Source organism: Mobula hypostoma, chromosome 21, assembly GCF_963921235.1.
Source record: "Mobula hypostoma chromosome 21, sMobHyp1.1, whole genome shotgun sequence".
Classification (NCBI taxonomy): Eukaryota; Metazoa; Chordata; class Chondrichthyes; order Myliobatiformes; family Myliobatidae; genus Mobula; species Mobula hypostoma.
In genome coordinates this window covers 50,722,929-50,744,563 of record NC_086117.1, presented here as the reverse complement: position 1 = coordinate 50,744,563, position 21,635 = coordinate 50,722,929, and the positions used below count along the sequence as shown (strand labels likewise).

General features: G+C 43.5%; 1 protein-coding gene across 1 annotated transcript in view; it reads left to right on the top strand.

The window, feature by feature from the left end:
• Nucleotides 1-21,635, top strand: part of agpat2 (1-acylglycerol-3-phosphate O-acyltransferase 2 (lysophosphatidic acid acyltransferase, beta)) — a 40,919-nt gene that overhangs the window by 7,511 nt on the left and 11,773 nt on the right. Inside the window, exons 2-3 of the mRNA XM_063073971.1 lie at nt 5,824-5,957; nt 9,972-10,147. Of these exons, the coding sequence (XP_062930041.1) occupies nt 5,824-5,957; nt 9,972-10,147 (310 nt within the window). The remainder of the gene's footprint in view (nt 1-5,823; nt 5,958-9,971; nt 10,148-21,635) is intronic.

Genomic DNA, 21,635 nt, shown 5'->3' with positions numbered 1-21,635 from the left:
CCTCACAGTCTCACTGCACACTGTATCCATCCCTCCTCAGTCTCACTGCACACTGTATCCATCCCTCCTCAGTCTCACTGCACACTGTATCCATCCCTCCTCACAGTCTCACTGCACACTGTATCCATCCCTCCTCAGTCTCACTGCACACTGTATCCCTCCCTCCTCACAGTCTCACTGCACACTGTATCCATCCCTCCTCACAGTCGCACTGCACACTGTATCCATCCCTCCTCACAGTCTCACTGCACACTGTATCCATCCCTCCTCACAGTCTCACTGCACACTGTATCCATCCCTCCTCAGTCTCACTGCACACTGTATCCATCCCTCCTCAGTCTCACTGCACACTGTATCCATCCCTCCTCACAGTCTCACTGCACACTGTATCCATCCCTCCTCACAGTCTCACTGCACACTGTATCCATCCCTCCTCAGTCTCACTGCACACTGTATCCATCCCTCCTCAGTCTCACTGCACACTGTATCCATCCCTCCTCACAGTCTCACTGCACACTGTATCCATCCCTCCTCAGTCTCACTGCACACTGTATCCATCCCTCCTCACAGTCTCACTGCACACTGTATCCATCCCTCCTCAGTCTCACTGCACACTGTATCCATCCCTCCTCACAGTCTCACTGCACACTGTATCCATCCCTCCTCACAGTCGCACTGCACACTGTATCCATCCCTCCTCACAGTCTCACTGCACACTGTATCCATCCCTCCTCACAGTCTCACTGCACACTGTATCCATCCCTCCTCAGTCTCACTGCACACTGTATCCATCCCTCCTCAGTCTCACTGCACACTGTATCCATCCCTCCTCACAGTCTCACTGCACACTGTATCCATCCCTCCTCACAGTCTCACTGCACACTGTATCCATCCCTCCTCACAGTCTCACTGCACACTGTATCCATCCCTCCTCATAGTCTCACTGCACACTGTATCCATCCCTCCTCAGTCTCACTGCACACTGTATCCATCCCTCCTCACAGTCTCACTGCACACTGTATCCATCCCTCCTCAGTCTCACTGCACACTGTATCCATCCTTCCTCACAGTCTCACTGCACACTGTATCTATCCCTCCTCACAGTCTCACTGCACACTGTATCCATCCCTCCTCACAGTCTCACTGCACACTGTATCCATCCCTCCTCACAGTCTCACTGCACACTGTATCCATCCCGCCTCAGTCTCACTGCACACTGTTTCCATCCCTCCTCACAGTCTCACTGCGCACTGTATCCATCACTCCTCACAGTCTCACTGCACACTGTATCCATCCCTCCTCAGTCTCACTGCACACTGTATCCATCCCTCCTCACAGTCTCACTGCACAGTTTCCATCCCTCCTCACAGTCTCACTGCGCACTGTATCCATCACTCCTCACAGTCTCACTGCACACTGTATCCATCCCTCCTCAGTCTCACTGCACACTGTATCCATCCCTCCTCAGTCTCACTGCACACTGTATCCATCCCTCCTCACAGTCTCACTGCACACTGTATCCATCCCTCCTCAGTCTCACTGCACACTGTATCCATCCCTCCTCAGTCTCACTGCACACTGTATCCATCCCTCCTCACAGTCTCACTGCACACTGTATCCATCCCTCCTCACAGTCTCACTGCACACTGTATCCATCCCTCCTCACAGTCTCACTGCACACTGTATCCATCCTCTGCCCTTATCACTCTGGATCCCATCTCCATGCCAAATTAGATTAAACCTTCTCTAACAGCTCTAGCAACTTCCACTTCTTTATCCAAGTCATTTATAAAAATCACAAAGAGCAGGGGTCCCAGAGTAGATTCCTGCAGTACACTACTTGTCAACAACCTCCATCTTTCAACCATTCTCTGCCTTCCAAGGGCAAACTAATTCTGAATCCACACAGCCAATTTTTCCTGGAGGAGCCTAACATGGGAAAACTTATCAAACGCCTTACTAAAATCTGTATGCACCACACCCACTGCTGTTTCTTCATCAAAATGGTTTGTCACATATTCAGATAATTTAGTCAGGCCCCTAAGGTATGACTTGCCTCTCACTGAGCCATGCTGACTGTCTGATATCAGATTATGCTTCTCCAAATGCTTGGAAATCTTTTCTCTAATAATATTCGATAATTTGCCCAGCACTGAAGTGAGGCTTACTGATCTATAATTCCCATGATTATCCCTACTCCTTTTTTTGAACAGATGGATAATATTTGCCATCCTCCAATCATATGATTGTAATGGGGCCTGTGAAGTTGCAAAGTTCATTGCCAAAGGTGCGGCAGTCTCTTTCCTGACTTGTGGAAGTAACCTGTGATATATTATGCCTGGCCCTGGGGACTTATCTATCTTCATATTTTTCCACGTCATCCTCGTAATATCGATATCAGCCTGTCGTCAGAAATGTCAAGGTCTCTTTCACAAGTGGATATTGAAAGGCCACAGTGCTGACCATTCTCTCTCTTATTCCTTTTTGCTTTAAAATGGAGACCCCTCAATCCATCCCAGTGACTGCACTTTTCCCCCAGTTACTGCCTATCCTTCCTCACAGTCTCTGTAGCTGCATCTACCTGAATGCCAGTTGCCCTATCATTGAGTCCTGACGAAGGGTCTCGGCCTGAAACGTCGACTGCGCCTCTTCCTATAGATGCTGCCTGGCCTGCTGCGTTCACCAGCAACTTTGATGTGTGTTGCTTGAATTTCCAGCATCTGCAGAATTCCTGTTGTTTGCCCTATCATTCTGGTTTCTATCCCCTCCGCCAAATTAGTTTAAACCTCCCCAAAAGCGCTAACGAACTTGGGGATATTGTTTTGCCATAAGTTCAAGTGTATTCTGTTCTTTTTGTACAGATCCTTCCCCAGATAGGATCCCAATGATCCACAATTCTGAAATCCTGTCCCCTGCACCAGTTCTTTAGCCACATATTCATTGGCTAAATCATCCTATTCTGATACCCACCCGCAATTGAAAACCTGCTTTTCAGCTTTCTCCCTAGTTCCCTATATTCTCCCTTCAGAACTTCATGCCTTTTCCTACGTTGTTCATGCCAGTATGTACCAGGACTTCTCACGGCTTATCTTTGAATGAATTTTTTTTTTAACAACCTGAGAGCAGTGAGATGTTTTCACAATCAACATCTCATGGTAACTTGGTGCCATCTAGACGGTTGCGAGAGCGCGTGATACTTTTTGAAATCGTTATGGACCTAGTGTGCACGTCAGTATTGGGGTAGTAACCGGTTGCAATAACAATGCTGTTTAGAAATGTTATTTATCATCATAACATTAATATTAATAATTTTGAACAGTTTTATTTCAATCTGATTCTGTTATGCCTTTATTGACAGTAAAACAATGAATGCGTGTAAATAAGAAATAGGGCTCATCCTTTTTCTTTTTAAAGAAAAGTCCATTCTTATTGTTGTTCATAAATCAATGTCAATCTCTGCTCAGAATTACCGTGGCATGTAAAAGAAATTTCAGTAGTTTATCACCCATTTGGGCAAAGGTTTGCCACCCCTGCCTTTATATTCCGTGGAATGTACAAGAAGAAACTGTGACTTAGCTGAAATAAAAACAATTCAGACGGAAGGTCGTTAATCTGAGTTATAGCACTTTAGAGTTTGGGGGGTGTTAAATGAAAGAAGAAAAGTGCTGTTAATGGTAGACTCTTTAATAGCATTTTAGATACAGAGGGATCTTGGGACTGTGTGTGAGTAAGGTGGTGAAGAAAGTGTTTGGTAGGGCTGTTGAGTACAAGAGTAAGCAAGGCATGCGGCAGCTACGGTATACAGCCACAGGCTACATCTGTAAGTTTGTAGATGACCTTTGTGCCTGAAATGCAGTCATGTCACAACCCAACCCTGGCTGAAGCAGAGGTGTGATCCCTTCTAAAACCCCAGCATGCTGCCTTCAAGTCTGGAGTCAGAACAACCAGTAGAAACCTCACTCTAGGCATCAAGGGGGCAAAGGCTGCTTGTGTACGTAAAGTTCAGGATCACTTGTCTGATTATAATCCCTGGCATTACTAACTCTGTAAGGAAAAAACAGCGTCGACTGTTCCAGTGATGCCTCCCTTCACAACTTTGATGCACCCTTCTTCTGCCCATGGAGTCAGTACTCAGTGAGTCCTCTGAATCAGGCACGTGCTACAGATCCTCCTCACCACTGTTTCAGATGTGATGGTCAGGACTACACTCGATAGTTGAGTTTTTTTTAATATAAACTTGTAACATGACCTCCCTGCTCTTGCCCTAAGCAATGTTCTGGAAAGGAATCATGTTATTTGTTTCCTGCCAAAATCCAATGTAATGTGTTTATATGTTCTGCTTCCTTCATAATGGAGTGTCACGCTGATATACCGTCAGTCATTAAGTGCAGCACCACACACAATGCACCTCCTACAGTGGTACTTATAATGGAACTTGGGATGGCCAGCCTGATTACTGGTCTGTACAGCGACACACTGGGCAATCCATGCATATGAGACCAGTACATCCATATTAGTATGTTTCCCACACATTCATATGTTCTGCTTAATTTTTTTATCAGAACATTAAAAACATTTATGTGGAGTTGGTGAAGTCAAATCACTTTGTAAATTATTGGATTTGATTTTAAATTGACCGCCAATGATGATGAGTGGTTTGGTTGTAGGAAAGTGACACTAGCTTGATGCCCAAGCAGGTTAAATTGCTGTTCATGCTTGATAACTTGAGCAGTTCCGTAAATTGACTGCCCAGGAACAGCTGGATATGAAGTTGCCTTCGGTGAGTGTCTGTTTCTGAGTTGGAGGTGCACTTGGTTGGAATCTGATCATGTCATTTGATGGCCGACATTTAAGGACATATAAGAAATACTTAGGCACATGAAAGATAGAGAAAATGGAAGGCTGTGTAGGAGGGAAAGGTATGTTAGAGGTCAAGGTAATGTGGTGGACTGAAGGCCCAGTACTGTGCTGTAGTGTACTATGTTCTAAGCTGCTGTAAATCAGCTCACTGCAGGTTTGGAAATTGAGGTCTCTTCTGGCAATTTTTATGTTGTTTTCCATCTTTCAGAAATTAAGGGGGCTAATTATTGTGAAGATTGCATCCTGACAGTAATCATAACTGCCCACTGTAGGGAGTGTATTCCTGAGCATCTTAACTTGATGCTTAATGCTAACTCGGGTCTTGTCATGAAATGGTGATAGAAGTATAAATGTTCAAGTTTGAACTGTGTCTGATGACAGTAATTGAAGCGAGGGCATTTAAGGACCTGTTTCGTCACTCATTGTAAGGTTCTGTTGTATGTCGCTCTCTAGTTAAGGTGTTAATTGCAGAAGAGATTGGGACTTGTTCCTTTAAGTACCTTTGGAGGTGCTTTTGGGAAGAGAGATTTCTTGTCTGCAATTGGGATGCTCAACAGTATGGATTGAATAGATGATCTGCAGTATAATTCGGCACTTTTTGTGCATTGAGTATCAATGAGACTGTTGCTTATAGGAATCCAAAAAAAGAAATTCTTTTAAATTCTCTCCTACCTTTTCTAGTTAATCATCTAACATCCCAGATTGTGTCTAGTCAAGAAAAATGTACAGTAAATTGCATAGTTTGTTTACAAATTATTATTTCCATTTTTCATTGAAAAAATCTTGCTGGTTATGAAAGGGTATGGAATTTTCTATTGAGCAGGTTTATGATTTGTTTGCTTGGTTACGCCCTACCGCCCCACCCAAACCTTCCAGTCTGATTAATCTGCATTATGAATTTTATTGCCTCATACTGAGTTATAGTTCTTGATTATATTTATGGTTTTGTTCTTTCTTCTCTAGGTTAGTCCGAAGTGCATTGCAACATGTCAAGAATTTGTATGGAATTAAACTTGAAGTGAAGGGGTTGGAGAATCTGAATGTCAAGGGTCCATATGTCATCATCTCCAATCACCAGAGTTCTTTGGATCTGATGGGTAAGGATGGCTAGTCTCGTGTAGCCAGTCTCCATCAGAGAGTCTTGCTATGTACTATCAGTGGTTTTGACTATGGATTTTGTGATATTGATAAAGAAGACTCATTTGTGGTTTTAAAAAAACTAAATCTGCCTTTCCCAAAAAAAAATGGGGTGAAGAGGTGGGGAAGTCAGTTGGTTAATGCAGAACTTGCTTTCACCACTGCCTTTGGTGTCTTAGCCAACTGGTGTTTCCTCATGCATATGAAAACAGGCATGCTGTTTGGAGACCGCACCTCTGAACCCCCTAGCATTGAGACATCCTTGGCTGAGTTCCAAGCCCAGTTGATTGCAGCAAATTGTACGGTCCTGCTGCCGTTTCTATAAGCTTGGAAAGAGCAAAAAGATTAATCCTCTGGCAAATCCATCGCTCTAACTCAGTTAATAAATGCTGTGAGGCATTCAGGATGTTTCAGAAATTATCTTTAATTGAAATTTTAATGTCCTTTAAGGGGTCTGAGCTCATTACTTTACTCCAAAAAAAAAGATTAATTGGGCCAAATATCCTTGTATAGATGACTAGGTTGAGTTAGCCAAGTGCAACCTGCTGGAGACTATTAAAGCATAGAGAGGAAACCAGCAGTCCTAATTAGTTGATGACCTACCCAGGCTTCACTGCTTGTAGTCTGAAATTTCAGGAGGACGGCAATTTCAGAGTCTAAGCCAAATGTGATTTTTGTAAATGAAGATTTTGAATGACAGTCCTTCTAGTTAAGGCAACACTTTACCTCCAACTCTGTTCAGTATTCCCAGTGCAGTCTCCTCTACATCAGTGACATCCGATTTATAGTGGGGGACCACTTTGTTAAGCATCTTTGCTGTGTCCGCAGCGGGGAGGATTTTCTGGTGGCCATCTGCTTTAGTACCACTCCCCATTCCAAGATGTCAGGCCGTGGCCTCCTCGACTGCAATGATGAGGTCACTCAGGCTGGAGGAGCAACTCCCAGTATTCCGTTTGGGTGGTCTTCAACCAGACGGCATGAAGATCGGAAACATGAGGAAATCTGCAGATGCTGGAAACGTCGACTGTACCTCTTCCTAGAGTTCTGACGAAGGGTCTCGGCCCGAAACGTCGACTGTACCTCTTCCTAGAGATGCTTCCTGGCCTGCTGCGTTCACCAGCAACTTTGATGTGTGTGGCATGAAGGTCGGTTTCTCCAGCTTCCTGTAATTTTCTGTAATCAGCCCATTCATTATGGTCAATGTGCCAAATTCAACAACATCCTTGTGAAGATACGAGACTGCAGATGCTGGAATCTGAGCAACACATAAGATGGAGGATTTTAGTACATCAGATAGCATCTATGGACGTGAATGAGCTGTTGGTGATTTGGGTTCAAGACCCTTACCTTTGTGAATCTAGCTTAATCGCATCTTTCCTGTAGTGTGTTGTGATCAAACAGCACACACTATTTCAAGTGTGGGCCCACTAACATCTGGTACAGTTGTATCTTGATGTCTCAACTCCTGTACTCTGGCCTGACTGGTAAAGGCAGTCATGCTGTTTGGTGCCATCACCGCCCTCTCAGGGATCTAGTACCTTACTCCTTGATGTCTATTCTGCAACACTCTCCAGGGTCCTGCTATTCACTGTGCATGTCCTGTTCTGGTTTAACTTGCCAAAAAATAATTTTGCACGTTGAGTTCCATTCCATCTGCCCTTCCTTTCTCCACATTTCCAGTTAATCTTGATCTCGTTGCAATCTTAGACAACATTCTTGAATGTCCTACCAATTTTGGTACCATCAGGAAACCCACTAATCATGCCACCTATATTCTCATGCAAATCATTAATACTAATGGCAAACAATAGAGGGTCTAGTACTGATTCCTGGGGCACACCACTGATGACAGGCTGCCAGTCTACAGCAAAACACCCCTCTGCTGCCACTTCTGTCCCCTTCCACCAGCCAATCTTTTGCACAGTTGGAGAGCTCACCCAGGATCCCATTTGATCTCACCTTCCAGACCAGCCTGCTGTGGCAGACTTTGTCAAAGGCCTTTCTAGAAGTACAGGTAGGCAATATATACTGCCCTGCCTGTGAAAGTTCTCTTGATCACCTTTTTTAACTGAATTCAATCTAGATAACAAGTTATGACGTGCCCCACAACAATGTCATGCTGAATTATTAGGCTATTCTCTTCAATATGTGTGTAAATCCTATCCTGAAGAACCCTGCCCAGTAATCCTACCAATTATGTGTTGAAATAACTATCGAGTTTAGATTTGAAAGTCTGTAGGGTACTACTGTCAACTACACAACTAGTTAGTTTGTTCCATGTGTCCACAACTCACTGTGTAAAGAAATGCTTCCTGATGTTAGTCTGAAATCTCCCTTTAACCAGTCCTTGTTGATGGATTAATTTTGAAGTAGCAGCTGGCATCCACCTTACTTATGCCCTTAATGATTTTGAACACTTCTATCACATCCCCTCTCATTCTACGTCTACTGACGCTAAAAAGATTTAATTCATTTAATCTTTCTTTACAGCTCATACTCTGCAGACCCGGAATGAGTTTAGTCACCCTTCTCTGAACTCTGTGATGTCTTCACACCCCTCGCACAATATGGAGACCAAAATTGTACACAGAACTCATCAGAGTGTGGCCTCAGAAGACATTATACAGCTTGAGGACAACACCTCTAGACTTTAACTCCTCTGAGCGTATTATACAGCCCAATATTCTGTTAGCCTTCCTAATCACTTCTGTTCATTGTCTAGATGTTGATAGTGATGAGACTAAAATAATTTATGAGCTCTGTAAAATATTCTTGACCTATTTGCATGTTTTCCTGTGGGTCCGCCCACCTCACCCTCTTCCATCCCAGAGCCGGTGCCTTTTGCTTTCTAAAGTCATGAGTCGGTAGGTGTATTGTGACTGAGAGTTGCCTGCAGTGTGCAACTGAGTGGTTGCAAATGTTGGGAGAATAGGTTACAGGATGAATTAGTGGAGGATGGGATTGTTTTATGAGTTGTCGTACACTTGATGGCCTGAGTAGCTTACTAGGTTGTATCATAAAATGGAAGCATTTCACATTCATTTGAAGAGCATGAAATGACAGATTGCTGCAACTGGTAAATTGGGAAACATGATACCAAAGCTGAAGGTCCTTTGACAAAGGGGTGAATTAAGAAATATTGCCACCACAGACAAACTGCATGAGGTGCTTGGTTACTGATGGCTGAGACAGTCCTTTTGCATATGCAACACCCTTCAATTACCATGGTGTAATTGAGGATGTTATATCAGACATCCCACCCTGCAAAAACTCATTTCAGGGAGGTAGCACCATCAATTTGTGGGAGACTCCCGGAACTTCCGGGAGAGGTGGGATGTCTGCAATAGAGTAGCTCCTTAGCAGCTAGCCAGCTAGTTTAAATAACGTTAGCTATGCTAATGAACGAATGACACCTGTTAAACTCACCTCAACATGTCTTTTACAGTCTTAACCCACCATGGGCAATAGAAAAGTCACTGTTGCAAACAGTGCAGCGAGCAACACTGTCATTATTTTTCACCCCTATTAGGCAGGGGTACACTTTAGTCGTTTAATTTTTTTTTGGAACGCTCTGCCATGGTGCTCTTTTGCTCGTTTTCTCTCTCTCTCTCTCTCTCTCTCTCTCTCACACAAACACACACACACTCTGTCTCTGTCTCTCGCGCGCGCTCTCGCTCTCTCTCAAAATAATCAATTTCCGGGATATTGTATGTAATTTGCGGGCATCAGGGAGCCACTATCAATATGCGGGAGACTCCCGGAACTTCAGGGAGAGGTGGGATGTCTGTTGTATATGAAAAAGATTGTGGGTTGGAATAGCAGTGTCAGCCCAAATATAATGTGTAGGGTAACAGAGTGATCTCATGTGCTGCAGTTTCTGTTTTTGAGACTTGTTTATTTCTTGCTTTGCTGTAAAACATCACCTACTATTTGGTTTCCTAATGAAAGGATTGTGTAACTATTTTGTTTACAAGGAATGATGGAAATCCTTCCCGATCGCTGTGTTGCCATTGCAAAGAAGGAACTGATGTATGCTGGCACTGTGGGGTTGGTGTGCTGGCTGGCCGGCATCATCTTCATCGACCGGCAGAAAAAAACCGATGCAAAAAGTGTGATGACAGAGGCTGCTCAGACCATGCTGAAAGAGAATGTGAGTATGTGTTAATGTAGCATGTTGTCCTCGTCTCCATTTGTTTGATGCGACATTAAGAATCTGTGACAGTGCGTTAAAATTTCTCGTGTTTTAAAAGTAGACCTGCACAGTGATAATCAATGATCAATTGGTAGATGTAAAACAATTTGTAGATGCAAAGCAAAACCTTGGTGTTGATGACTTGCTTCAGTGATTGAGTGGGCAAATGAAGATCTTAATTATCACGGAAAATACAACTATTGAAGAGGATAGAGATCATTGCATAAAGATTTGAATTATTCAGAGTGATGCTGTATAATGACAATGCATTCCTCACAGTATGTGCCCAATCCTCTCGGCCGTACCCTTCCCTCCCCTTCCTGCCCTTCAATGATAACCCTCTAGAAAAAAATGTTTCTAGTAGTGTGGGTATAACGTAAAAAGCTATTATAGCAACAACAGGTGTTCCTTTCTAGTCTCCTCACAACCTTCTTTTTATATATTCATTGTGTCTTCCCTTGTATCACTCACAAAATGCTGGAGGAACTCAGCAGGCCAGACAGCGTTTTGTGTGTGTTGCTCAAATTTCCAGCATCTGCAGATTTTCTCTTGTTTGTGATTTCTTCCCTTGTATGTTGTTTTTGTTCTTCCTTCAGTAGGATACCACAGTAGCATAGTGGTTAGTGCAATACTGTTACAGCTTGGGGCTTCGATTTCCTCCCACGGTTTAAAGACCTAATCTGCCAGTTAGCAGATCATTATAAATTGTCCCTGCGATTCGGCTGGGCTAGGGTTAGATTGGAGGGTGCTGGACCGTATGGCTCAAAGGGTAGACGGGCCTATTCTGTGCTGTATCTTGAAATAAATAAATCTTTAGTGCTAATTCCACATGGTAGCGTTTACATAGAACAGCACTGGAACAGCCATGATTTTTGTGCTGAGCATGATGTTAAAGAAATGTCTCACCTGCCTGCACATGATTATTCCCGACATGTGTATGTGTCTTTCTAAACGCCTTTAAATGTTACTGTTGTATCTGTTATCACCACCACTCCAGCAGTGCATTCCAGACACCCACCACTTTGCATTTCAATAAAACTTACTCTGAACGTTTCCCTTAAATTGATTCTTTTGCATCTTAAAGCTGTGCTTTCTGGTATTTACCGTTCTTTTTCTGGGAAAGAGATTCTGTCTGTTTACCTTATCTATATGTCTCATAATCTTATAAAAAGTGAGATGAAAAGTGTTCAGAGTGAAGGGCAAGGGGGCAGGATTAGGAAACCTTTGCTTCAGAATTTTTTAATATCATTGACCTGTGACATGAAGTTTGTTGTTTTGTGGCAGCAATACTGCACCAGGGCATAAAAATTACTACAAGTTCCAGAAAATAAGTTGTGCAAAAGACAATATTGAGATAGTGTTCATGGACCATTCAGAAATCTGATGGTGGAGAGGAAGAAACTGTTCTTAAACCATTGACTGTGGGTCTTCAGGCTCTTGTACTTCCTCCCTGATGTTAGTAATGGAAAGAGTACATCGCCCTGATGATGAGGGTTTTGTCACTGATTAACTGGATTCTTAAAACTCACAATCATTCCTCAATCGTACTTTCTTTACTTGTGCACTAGGAGAATAGCACGGCCTTTCTCATCACACTGTTCTGAAATCTAAATAGAGAAATCCCATTTTTATACAGAACTGACTTGTAGTTATGGATTTTGACCATTTGGTAAACTGTATCTACAATCTTTTCTTACCTGAAGTTGCCCTCTGTCTAGCTAGAGCTTCTACAAGGGTTTTTAATGACTTTAAGGGTCCACCATAAGGCACCCACCTCTTGAAGACATGTTCAATGGTGAGGTGGGTTGTGCTCGTGATGGAGCTGGCGAAGTCTACATCTCTTGTGATCCTGTCCAGTGGATGCTTCATACCAGGCTGTGAAGCAATCAGTCAGAATGGAACCTCCGATGCTGAGGAGGGCCATTGAGCTTCAGGACAGGAAGAAGGAAGCATATGTCAGGTGTAGGCTGCTGGTCCTTTAAAAAGTATTGGAGATGTAGGAGTGTGCTTTAGAAGGAAATCAGGAGGGTAAAATGAGGGCATGCCCTTGACAGATAATAGATTCTATGTGCACCCTATCCTCGTTATATGCGTCTTCAGACAATGCGGAATCACAGTTATGCGAGGAACCTATTTCTACCAACATCTCCTTACCTGCGTCCAAAACTCACAGTTATGCGAGGAGCACTGCCTTCCCGCCAATACAAGTCACGTGCGCACGCCTCACAATCTCATTCCTGCCTGTCGCGCATTGGCTTTGGTAAGGTATGGATGCGTGATCTTGTGCTCTTAAACTTTTGTTGGTTTTACCTACGGTGCAGTGATTCTGTGCTTGAAATATTTAACTATGCCTCCTAAGCGTCCGATGTCATGTCCTGGGCCATCAGCCGAGTGGCAGAGAACCGCTTTAACACTTGAAAAAAAAAGTTGGAAATTATAAACAGCACGGCATCAGCTGAAGGTAACACAGGTCTGGGATGCTACTGCCAGGAACAGAATCTTGCCTTTAAAGTTCTTTTGTTGCTTGACAATGCGCCCGCCCATCCTAAACATTTGGACAACATTCATCCTAACATAACAGTGCATTTCCTGCCGCCTATCACAACATCGCTGATTCAACCACTCGACCAGGGTGTGATCCACATTCAAGGCGTACGTTTTTTTTACGGTGAACTATCTCTCAGATGCTGTAAGCAACAGATGATTTTGAAAATCCTGGGAGTTTACCAACGGTGAGGGAATGGTGGAAGTTGGAACACTTGGCAAAAATGGCGATGGACATAGACCCAAGTTTAGAACGGAGTCAGCATTTCAGTTGTTCCCTGCCGTCAACCCTTCTTCCCTACAAGCAAATTTATGCTGAAAAACAAAATGTTGCCAAGCAAACAACCCTCACCACTTTCTTCAAATTGCTGTCATCTCCTGCTGCCGGCAGCTCTAAGAGTTCTGTGAATCTTCCTTCACTCCTTGCTGTGCTTGATATTATCCTGACGACCACAATCATCCACCTTATCCGTGTAAAGCTGCCCGACACCACAACAACCACTCATCTCCTGGAGCGAAGACACCTGCCACTGTTGGTGAGTACTGTACACCAGATGATGTTAACTTTCTATGATTTATTACATTGAATATTACCTTAAATTGATGAAATATAATACAAAATGTTGTCTTGTGGTACTGCTTTTGTGTCGTATTGGTATGAAAATGTGAATAAATTACAGATAAAACATATTTAGGAAGCCCTCTGGAACGCGGCCCTATCTTCTCCATTTAAATCATTATTCACATTACGCATCGACTGCGAGGAATGTATTCCCCGCATATAACGAGGATAGGGTGTATATCAGAGCAAAAGGAGTCGAGGATCAGTGTGGTCATCTGTGTGTGAAGTCACAGGAGATGGGCTTAAATATTTCTTGTCCCTGTTTACCATGGAGAAGGCCAGGGAGTGTGGAGAATTCAGAGAAGAGAACAGAGATTGGATCCCTCCCCCAACCCACCAACAGACACTGAGTCATTATGATCTGCAGATAAGGGAAAAGTGCAGAAACAACAGGTTGTTGTCGTGGGTGACTCCAACATCCCCAATATAGATTGCAGTCTTCTTAGTGAAGGAGATTCAGATGGGGCAGAATTTGTTTAGTGTACCCGGAGGTTTCTTAACTCAGTATGTTGATAGAGGTGCTTGAAATTATGAGGAGCATAGAGAGTGTTCTTTTTCCCCCACTGTAGAGGAATGTAAAGCTAAAAGGTGTAGGTTTAAGGTGGTGGAGGGAAACGATTTAAAGGAATGTTAAGGGCATCTTTTTCCACCGTGTATAATGGGTATGTGACATGAGCTGCCAGATGAAATGGTAGAGAAACGTAAATTACAGCATTTAAAAGATGTTTGGATACATTGTGGTTAGGAAATCTTTAGAAGGATATGGGCCAAATTCAGGCAAGTGGGATGATCTCAGGAAGTCACCCTCATCATTTGGCATGGATGACAAGGCCCCTTTTTCCTTGCTGTGGAACTCTGACACTAATCTCCATTGTTGCCATGGTGACATTTGAACTTGGTTGTCTGAGTCAGTGGTTTACAATTCTGGTTAACCAGTCTAGTACACAAACCAGTAAATCCATCCATCAGTCTAAAAATTGTTACATTATCCTTTAAAGATTTTCTATATTCAAAATAACATTTTGTTTCACTGTAAGGTTATTCCTGGTAATTTTGATTTTCTGGTCCCTTAATTCAAACAAAGGTTTTCCTTCATAATTGCGATCTTTTCCTACTCTGTTAAAATAACAATAGTTCCAGCATATTAAGTTTTCAATGTCCTCTCCTTAATGAAAGGTTATTCATGGAAAACAAAAATGAATCCATCCCTAACCCTTTTTACATTCCAACTGATTCCACTTTGAGCATCCTGACCAACTTGTTCCATGTGCTGCCGACACTTTTGCATCCTTTGCCTGTAATTATTTTACGCTTTGAGACATCCTGGACGATTCTTTCTAAAATTGCTTCAGAGCAAAGTTGTTCTTTTTCACCATTCCAACAATGCACACTTCTTGGGGCTGAATTATTCAACAGTGCCTTGTACCCTTGAGACTACTTTGGGATTTCTACTAAGTTAATTTGGGTTGGTTTTGTTTTTAACTTTCATTTCAGTTTGCACTGAATGTAAGATTTCTGCATCTTATAATGTTTGAAGCATAGTTTATGCCTAGTGAAACATCTGCTATGAGTTGGGTTGATAATCATCTGTAAAATACCATTATTATTAATGCTGTTGTTTGCATTTGGTTTTTAATGTTCAAGCACTTCTTTTTAAAATGATTTTCATTAATTTGTTGTCATCGAACCGTACAGCACACTGACAGGTCCTTTGTCCCAGCATTTCTGTGCTGACCACAATACCAAATTAAACTACACCTGGTAGTCTGCACATGATCTTTCCTATGCCCCCACCACCCCACCCCCCAAACACCACAGAGTGACAGTCAGGATCATGCAGTGCTGCTCTTGTGGGATGTGGGAAGACAAGGAGATCTCCAGTGTCTCTGACCACTGCACCTCCAAGAATTGCATCCAGCTGCAGCCTGCAGATCACATTAGGGAACGGGGGCTAAGTTGACTCTGGATCATTCAGGAGACTGAGAGGTTGAATGACAGGAGTTACGTGAGATAGTTACACCAAAGGTGCAGGACACAGGTAACTGCGTGATCATTAGGGGATTGAAAGGGGATACGTTGCCGGTGCTGGGAATCTGTGGCTGTCAGGACACAGGTAACTGCGTGATCATTAGGGGATTGAAAGGGGATATGTTGCCGGTGCTGGGAATCTGTGGCTGTCCTCTCAATAACAAGTATGTTGCTTTGGATACTTTTGGCGGGGGGGTGGGGGGGCGCGTGGAGGTGTATGAAATGACCTAGCAGTCAGGTCTCTACACCGAGTCTGTCTCTGTAAGGGAAGTGGGAGGGGGAAGAAGGAGGTGAACTGTAGTGATCGGGGATTCATTGGTTAGGGGGATAGACGGGAGGTTCTGTGGACAGGAACAAGATTCATTCATTGTGTGTTGTCTCCCAATGTACTAGAGTCAGGAATATCTCAGATCGAGTCCATAGTGTTCTTAAGGGAGGAATGTGAGCAGCCGAGTGTTGTGGTCCAGGTCAGTATCACATCGGTGAGATGGGTGGGAAGGATGGCGAGGTCCTGCAAAGTGAGTTCAGGGAGTTCGGCACTAAGTTAAAGGACAGGTCCTCTAGGGTTGTGATTCCTGGATTGCTACCTGTGAGGCTGGAAGATAATACAGTTTAACATGTGGCTAAGGAGATGGTGCAGGAAGGAGAGCTTCAGATTTTTGGATCATTCGGCTCTCTTCCAGAAGAAGTGGGATGTGTACAAACAGGACAATTTGCAACTAAACTGGAGGGGGACTAGTATCCGTGCAGGAAGGCTAGCGAGTGCTACTGTGGGAGGTTTAAACCTGGAGTTGCAGGGAGATGGGAACCAGGGTGGCAGGGCAGCCAGTGGAGATGTTGTTGTGAAACCTGTTAGTCCTACGAACAAGGACAGGAACTGATGGGAATAATGTTCTGAGTTGCATTTATTTCAATGCAGTGAATATAGTAGGTAAGATGGATGGGCTTAGAGCATGTATCGGCACATGGAATTATGATCTTGTAGCCATTAGTGAAATTTGGTTGCAGGATGGGCAGCTCAATGTTATGGTAGAGCGGGACATATTAAAGGCTGGTTTCACTTTTCAAAGAAAGCTTCATGGCAGTCCACAGACAGAATAGACTGGAGTTGATGAAGGCAAAGCAGTGGATGTTGTCTGTATCAACTTTAATAAGGCATTTGACAAGGTCCTGATGGGAGGCTGGTCAGGAAGCTTGATATTCAAGATGAGATAGTAAATTGGATTGGACGTTGGCTTTGTGGGAGAAGGCAGAGTGGTAGTGCTGTAGATGTTTGCCCATCTGACTGGAGGCCCGTAACTAGTGGAGTGCCGCAGGGATCAGTGCCGGGTCATTGTCATCTATATCAGTGATCTGGATGATGATGTGGTTAACTGGATCAGCAAATTTGCGGATGACACCAAGATTGGGAGTTTAGTGGACAGCTTGTAGTGGATCGGGAGCAGCTGGAAAAATGGGCTGAAAGTGGCAGGAGGAATTTAAAGCAGACAAGTGCGAGGTGTTGCACTTCAGTAGAACCAACCAGGGTAGGTCTTACACAGTGAACAGTAAGGTGCTGAGGAGTGGTAGAACAAGGGGATCTGGAAATGCAGGTCCATAATTCATTGAAAGTGACATCACAGGTAGATGGGATTGTAAAGAAAGCTTTTACAACATAGGCCATCAAAAATCAAAGTTCTGAGTACAGGACATGAGATGTTACTTTGAAGTTGTACAAGGCGTTGGTGAGGCCTAACTTGGTGTATTGTGTGCAGGTTTGGTCACCTACCTACAGGAAGGATGGAAATAAGGATGAAAGAGTACAAAGAAATTTTACAAAGATGTTGCCGGAATAGGAGGACCTGAATTATTAAGAAAGATTAAATAAGTCAGAACTTTATTCCTTGGAACACGGAAGATTGAGGTGAGATTTGATAGAGGTATATAAAATTATGAAGGGTGTACATAGGGTAAATGCAAGCAGGGCTTTTTCCTCTTGTGTTTGGTGGGACTACAACCAGAGGTCATGGGTTAAGGGTGAAAGGTAAAAAGTTTAAAGGGGACCATAAGGGGAAACCTCTTCACTCAGAGGGTCGTGAGAGTGTGGAATGAGCTGCCAGTGCGAGTGGTACGTGTAAGCTCAATTTCAGTGTTTAAGAGAAGTTTGGATAGGTACATGGATGGCTATGATGCAGGTGCAGATTGATGCGACCAGGCAGTTTAAATGGTTTGGCATGAACTAGATGGGTTGAAGTGCCCGTTCCTGTGCTGTGCTTTTCTATGACAGTTGGTTGTCTACTGAAATCTTATGGGTAGAACTGATGAATAAGAAAGGGATGATCGCGTTAGTGGGATTATATTATACACCACTCAAGTCAGGATTTAGAGGAATGAATTTATCGAGGGATCGCAGACAGTTGCAAGGAAAATACGATTGTGATAGGTGACTTTGCTTTTGGCATATTGACTGGAACTCCTATACTGTAAAAGGACTGGATGGGATAATTTGTCAAATTTGTTCAGGAAAGTTTCCTTAATCTATATGTAGATGTCCCAAATAGAGAGGAAGTGATATTGGATCTCCTATCAGAGGATGAGAAAGGACCGGTGACAGAAGTGTGTGTAGGGAAACACTTTGGATCTAGTGATCATAATTCCATTAGTTACAAGGTAAGTATGGAGACAGCTAGGACTGGTTCTTGGGATGGGATTCTAAATTGGAGAAAGTTAGGTATGAATTGGGATAGTTTTTCCTGGCAAAGGCATCCATGGAAGGCCTTCAAGTGAAATGTTAAAAGTACAGAGTTTGTTTGTTCTTGTCAGAATAAAATATGGGACTAATGGGTATAGGGAACCTTGGTTTACAAGGCATGTTGAGGCCCTGTTTAAGAAGGTGGTGTATACCAGGTATAGGCAGCAAGGAACAAATAAGGTACCTAATGAGTTTAAGAAGTGCAAGAGAAGAAAATTAGGACTAAAATAAAACATGAAGTTGCTCTGGAAGACGAGGTAAATGTGCAACCAAAGGGCTTCAACAGACATGTTAGACCAAAAGAATACCAAATTGTCCCACTTGAAGATCAGTGTGGTTGTCTGTGTATGCATGTTTACTCAGGAGATGGACAATGTGTATAGAAATGAGGCAGGACAGTAGGGAGATCATGGATCATGGAATTGATGGCTGTGTTGCCAAGTTTGTGGACAACATGAAGATAGGTGGAGGGGCAGGTAGTGTTGAGGAAGCAAGGAGGCTGCAGAAGGACTTGGACATATTAGGAGAATGGACAAAGTGGTAGAAGGAATACAATATTGAAAAGTGTAAGATCATGCACTTCAGTAGAAGGAATAGAAGTGTTGACTATTTTCTAAATGGAGAGAAAATTCAAAAATCTGAGGTACAAAGGGAGTTGGGAGTCTTTGTGCAGGATTCCCTAAAGGTTAATATGCAGGTTGAGTCAGTGGTGAGGAAGGCAAATGCAATGTTAGCATTCATTTCAAGAGGACTAGAATATAAAAGCAAGCAAGTAATATTGAGGCTTTATAAAGCACTGGGGAGGCCTCACTGGAGTATTGTGGGCCCCTTATCTTAGAAAGGATGTGCTGACATTGGAGAAGGTTTAGAGGAGGTTCATGAGTATGATTCCATGAATGAAAGGGTTAACGTGTGAGAGCCAATTGATGGCTCTGGGCTGTCTTCACTGGAATTCAGAAGAATGAGAGAGGATCTCATTGAAGACTATTGAATGTTGAAAGACTTCAATTGAGTGGATGTGATGGGGGAGTCTAGGACCATAGGGCATAGCCTCAGAATAGAGGGACATCCATTTAGAATGGAGATGAGGGGGAGTTTCTTTAGCCAGAGTGGTGAATTTGGAATTGAATTGAACTGAATTGACTTTATTTCTTACATCCTTCACATGCATGAGGAGTAAAAGTCTTTACATTATGTCTCCATCTGAATGTGCAATCATAGTAATTTATAATAATTTATAATAAATAAAACAGTGTAATATAGAGTACACTCAAATCAGAGTGAGTTCATCAGCCTGATGGCCTGGGGAAGAAGCTGTCCCGGAGCCTGTTGTCCTGGCTTTAATGCTGCGGTACCGCTTCCTGCATGGTAGCAGCTGGAATAGATTATGGTTGGGATGGCTTGGGTCCCTTTTTATACGCCTGTCCTTGTAAATGTCCTGAATCATGGGAAGTTCACAACTACAAATGTGCTGGGCTGTCCTCACCACTCTCTGCAGAGTCCTGCGATTGAGGGAAGTACAGTTCCCATACCAGGCAGTGATGCAGCCAATCAGGATGCTCTCAATTGTGCCCCTGTAGGAAGTTCTTGAGAATTGGGGGCCCATACCAAACTTCCTCAATCGTCTGAGGTGAAAGAGGCGCTGTTGTGCCTGTTTCACCACACAGCTGGTGTGTACAGACCACCTGAGGTCCTCGGTGATGTAGATGCCGAGGAACTTGAAGCTGTTTACCCTCTCTACCCCAGATCCATTGATTTCAATAGGGGTTAGCCCGTCTTCATTCCTCCTGTAATCCACAACCGGCTCCTTTATTCTTGCGACATTGAGGGAGAGGTTGTTTCCTTGACACCACTGTGTCAGAGAGATAACTTCTTCCCTATAGGCCACCTTGTTATAGTTTGAGATAAGGCCAATCAATGTAGTGCCATTGGCAAATTTAATTAGCAGATTAAAGCTGTGGGTGGTGATACAGTCATGGGTATACAAGGAGTAAAGGAGGGGACTCAGTACGCAGCCCTGTATTGAGAGTCAGAGGGTTGGAGGTGAGGGAGCCCACTCTTACAATTTGCTGGTGATCTGACAGGAAGTCCAGGGTCCCGCTGCACAAGGCAGGGTCAAGGCCAAAGTTTCTGAGCTTCTTGTTGAGCCTGGATGGAGCTATGGTGTTGAATACTGAACTGTAGGCCAAGAACAACATTCTCACATAAGCATCCTTCTCCAGATGTGTAAGGACGGTATGTAGAGCAGTGGCCATTGCGTCATCTGTGGATCGGTTGTGTCAGTAAGCAAATTGTAGGGGCGAATTAGCGAGTTGTAGAATTCATTGCCACAGACGGCTGTGGAAGCTACGTCATTGGGTACATTTAAGGCAGAGGTTGCTAGGTTCCGGATTGGTCAGGGCTTGAAATTACGGGGAGAAGATAGGAGACTGGGGCTGAGAGGGAAATGGATCAGCCATGATGAAATGATAGAGCAGACTTGATGGGCCAAATACTACTCCTGTATCTTATATTCTTATGCATCCATACATTGGTATGGAAGTTGTTCTGTCCAAGACCGGAAGAAGCTGCAGAAGATTGTGAACACGGCGCAGCACGTCACACAAACCAATCTGTGTAAGTGAAAAGGGGGTTAGAGTACAGAATAGGAAGGGTTAAATGGTATATGTGATCTGGAAAATATAGAGGGGCGGGAACTAGACAACAGAACCGGGCATGGTTAGGATGTTGCAACTGCATGCTCATCTCTTAGAATAGAAGCGCTTACTGACCTGTACCTCTGCACGTGAAGCTATTGTGACCATGATGAAATTGCTAACCACAAAACCGTCATAAGCGTGGACAGGGGAAACAGGTGCTAACTGAAACCTTTTTTTTTGGATATAAATGTAACCTTGTACTCATGCTAGGCAGAGTTGATTGCCAGATGCTGTAGATGCGTATGGTGGTTACCTCTCCTCGGATCAAATTAAATAGATTTGATCGAGCGAAAACGTGGCCTCTGAGTGTTTTCTCCGACTGAATAACGAATCGGTATGGACAAATCTTCCATCCTTGGACTCTCTTTACACCGCATGCTGTCGGAGCAGTGCTGCCAGGATAATCAAGGACACGACCCACCCAGCCAACATACTTTTCGTCCCTCTTCCCTCCGGGAGAAGGCTCAGGAGCCAGATTTGGGAATAGCTTCTTTCCAACTGTGATAAGACTGCTGAACGGGTCCTGACCCGGATCTGGGCCGTACCCTCCAAATATCTGGACCTGCCTCTTTGTTTTTTTGCACTACCTTACTTTCCATTTTCTATTTATGATTTATAATTTAAATTTTTAATATTTACTATCAATTTGTACTCCAGGGAGTGGGAAGCGCAGAATCAAATATCGCTGTGATGATTGTACGTTCTAGTATCAATTGTTTGGCGACAATAAAGTATAAAGTATGGATTGTGTACAGATTACGGAAGAGGAGGTGATTGCTGTCTTGAGGCAAATTAGGATGGATAGGTCCCAGGGTCGGACCT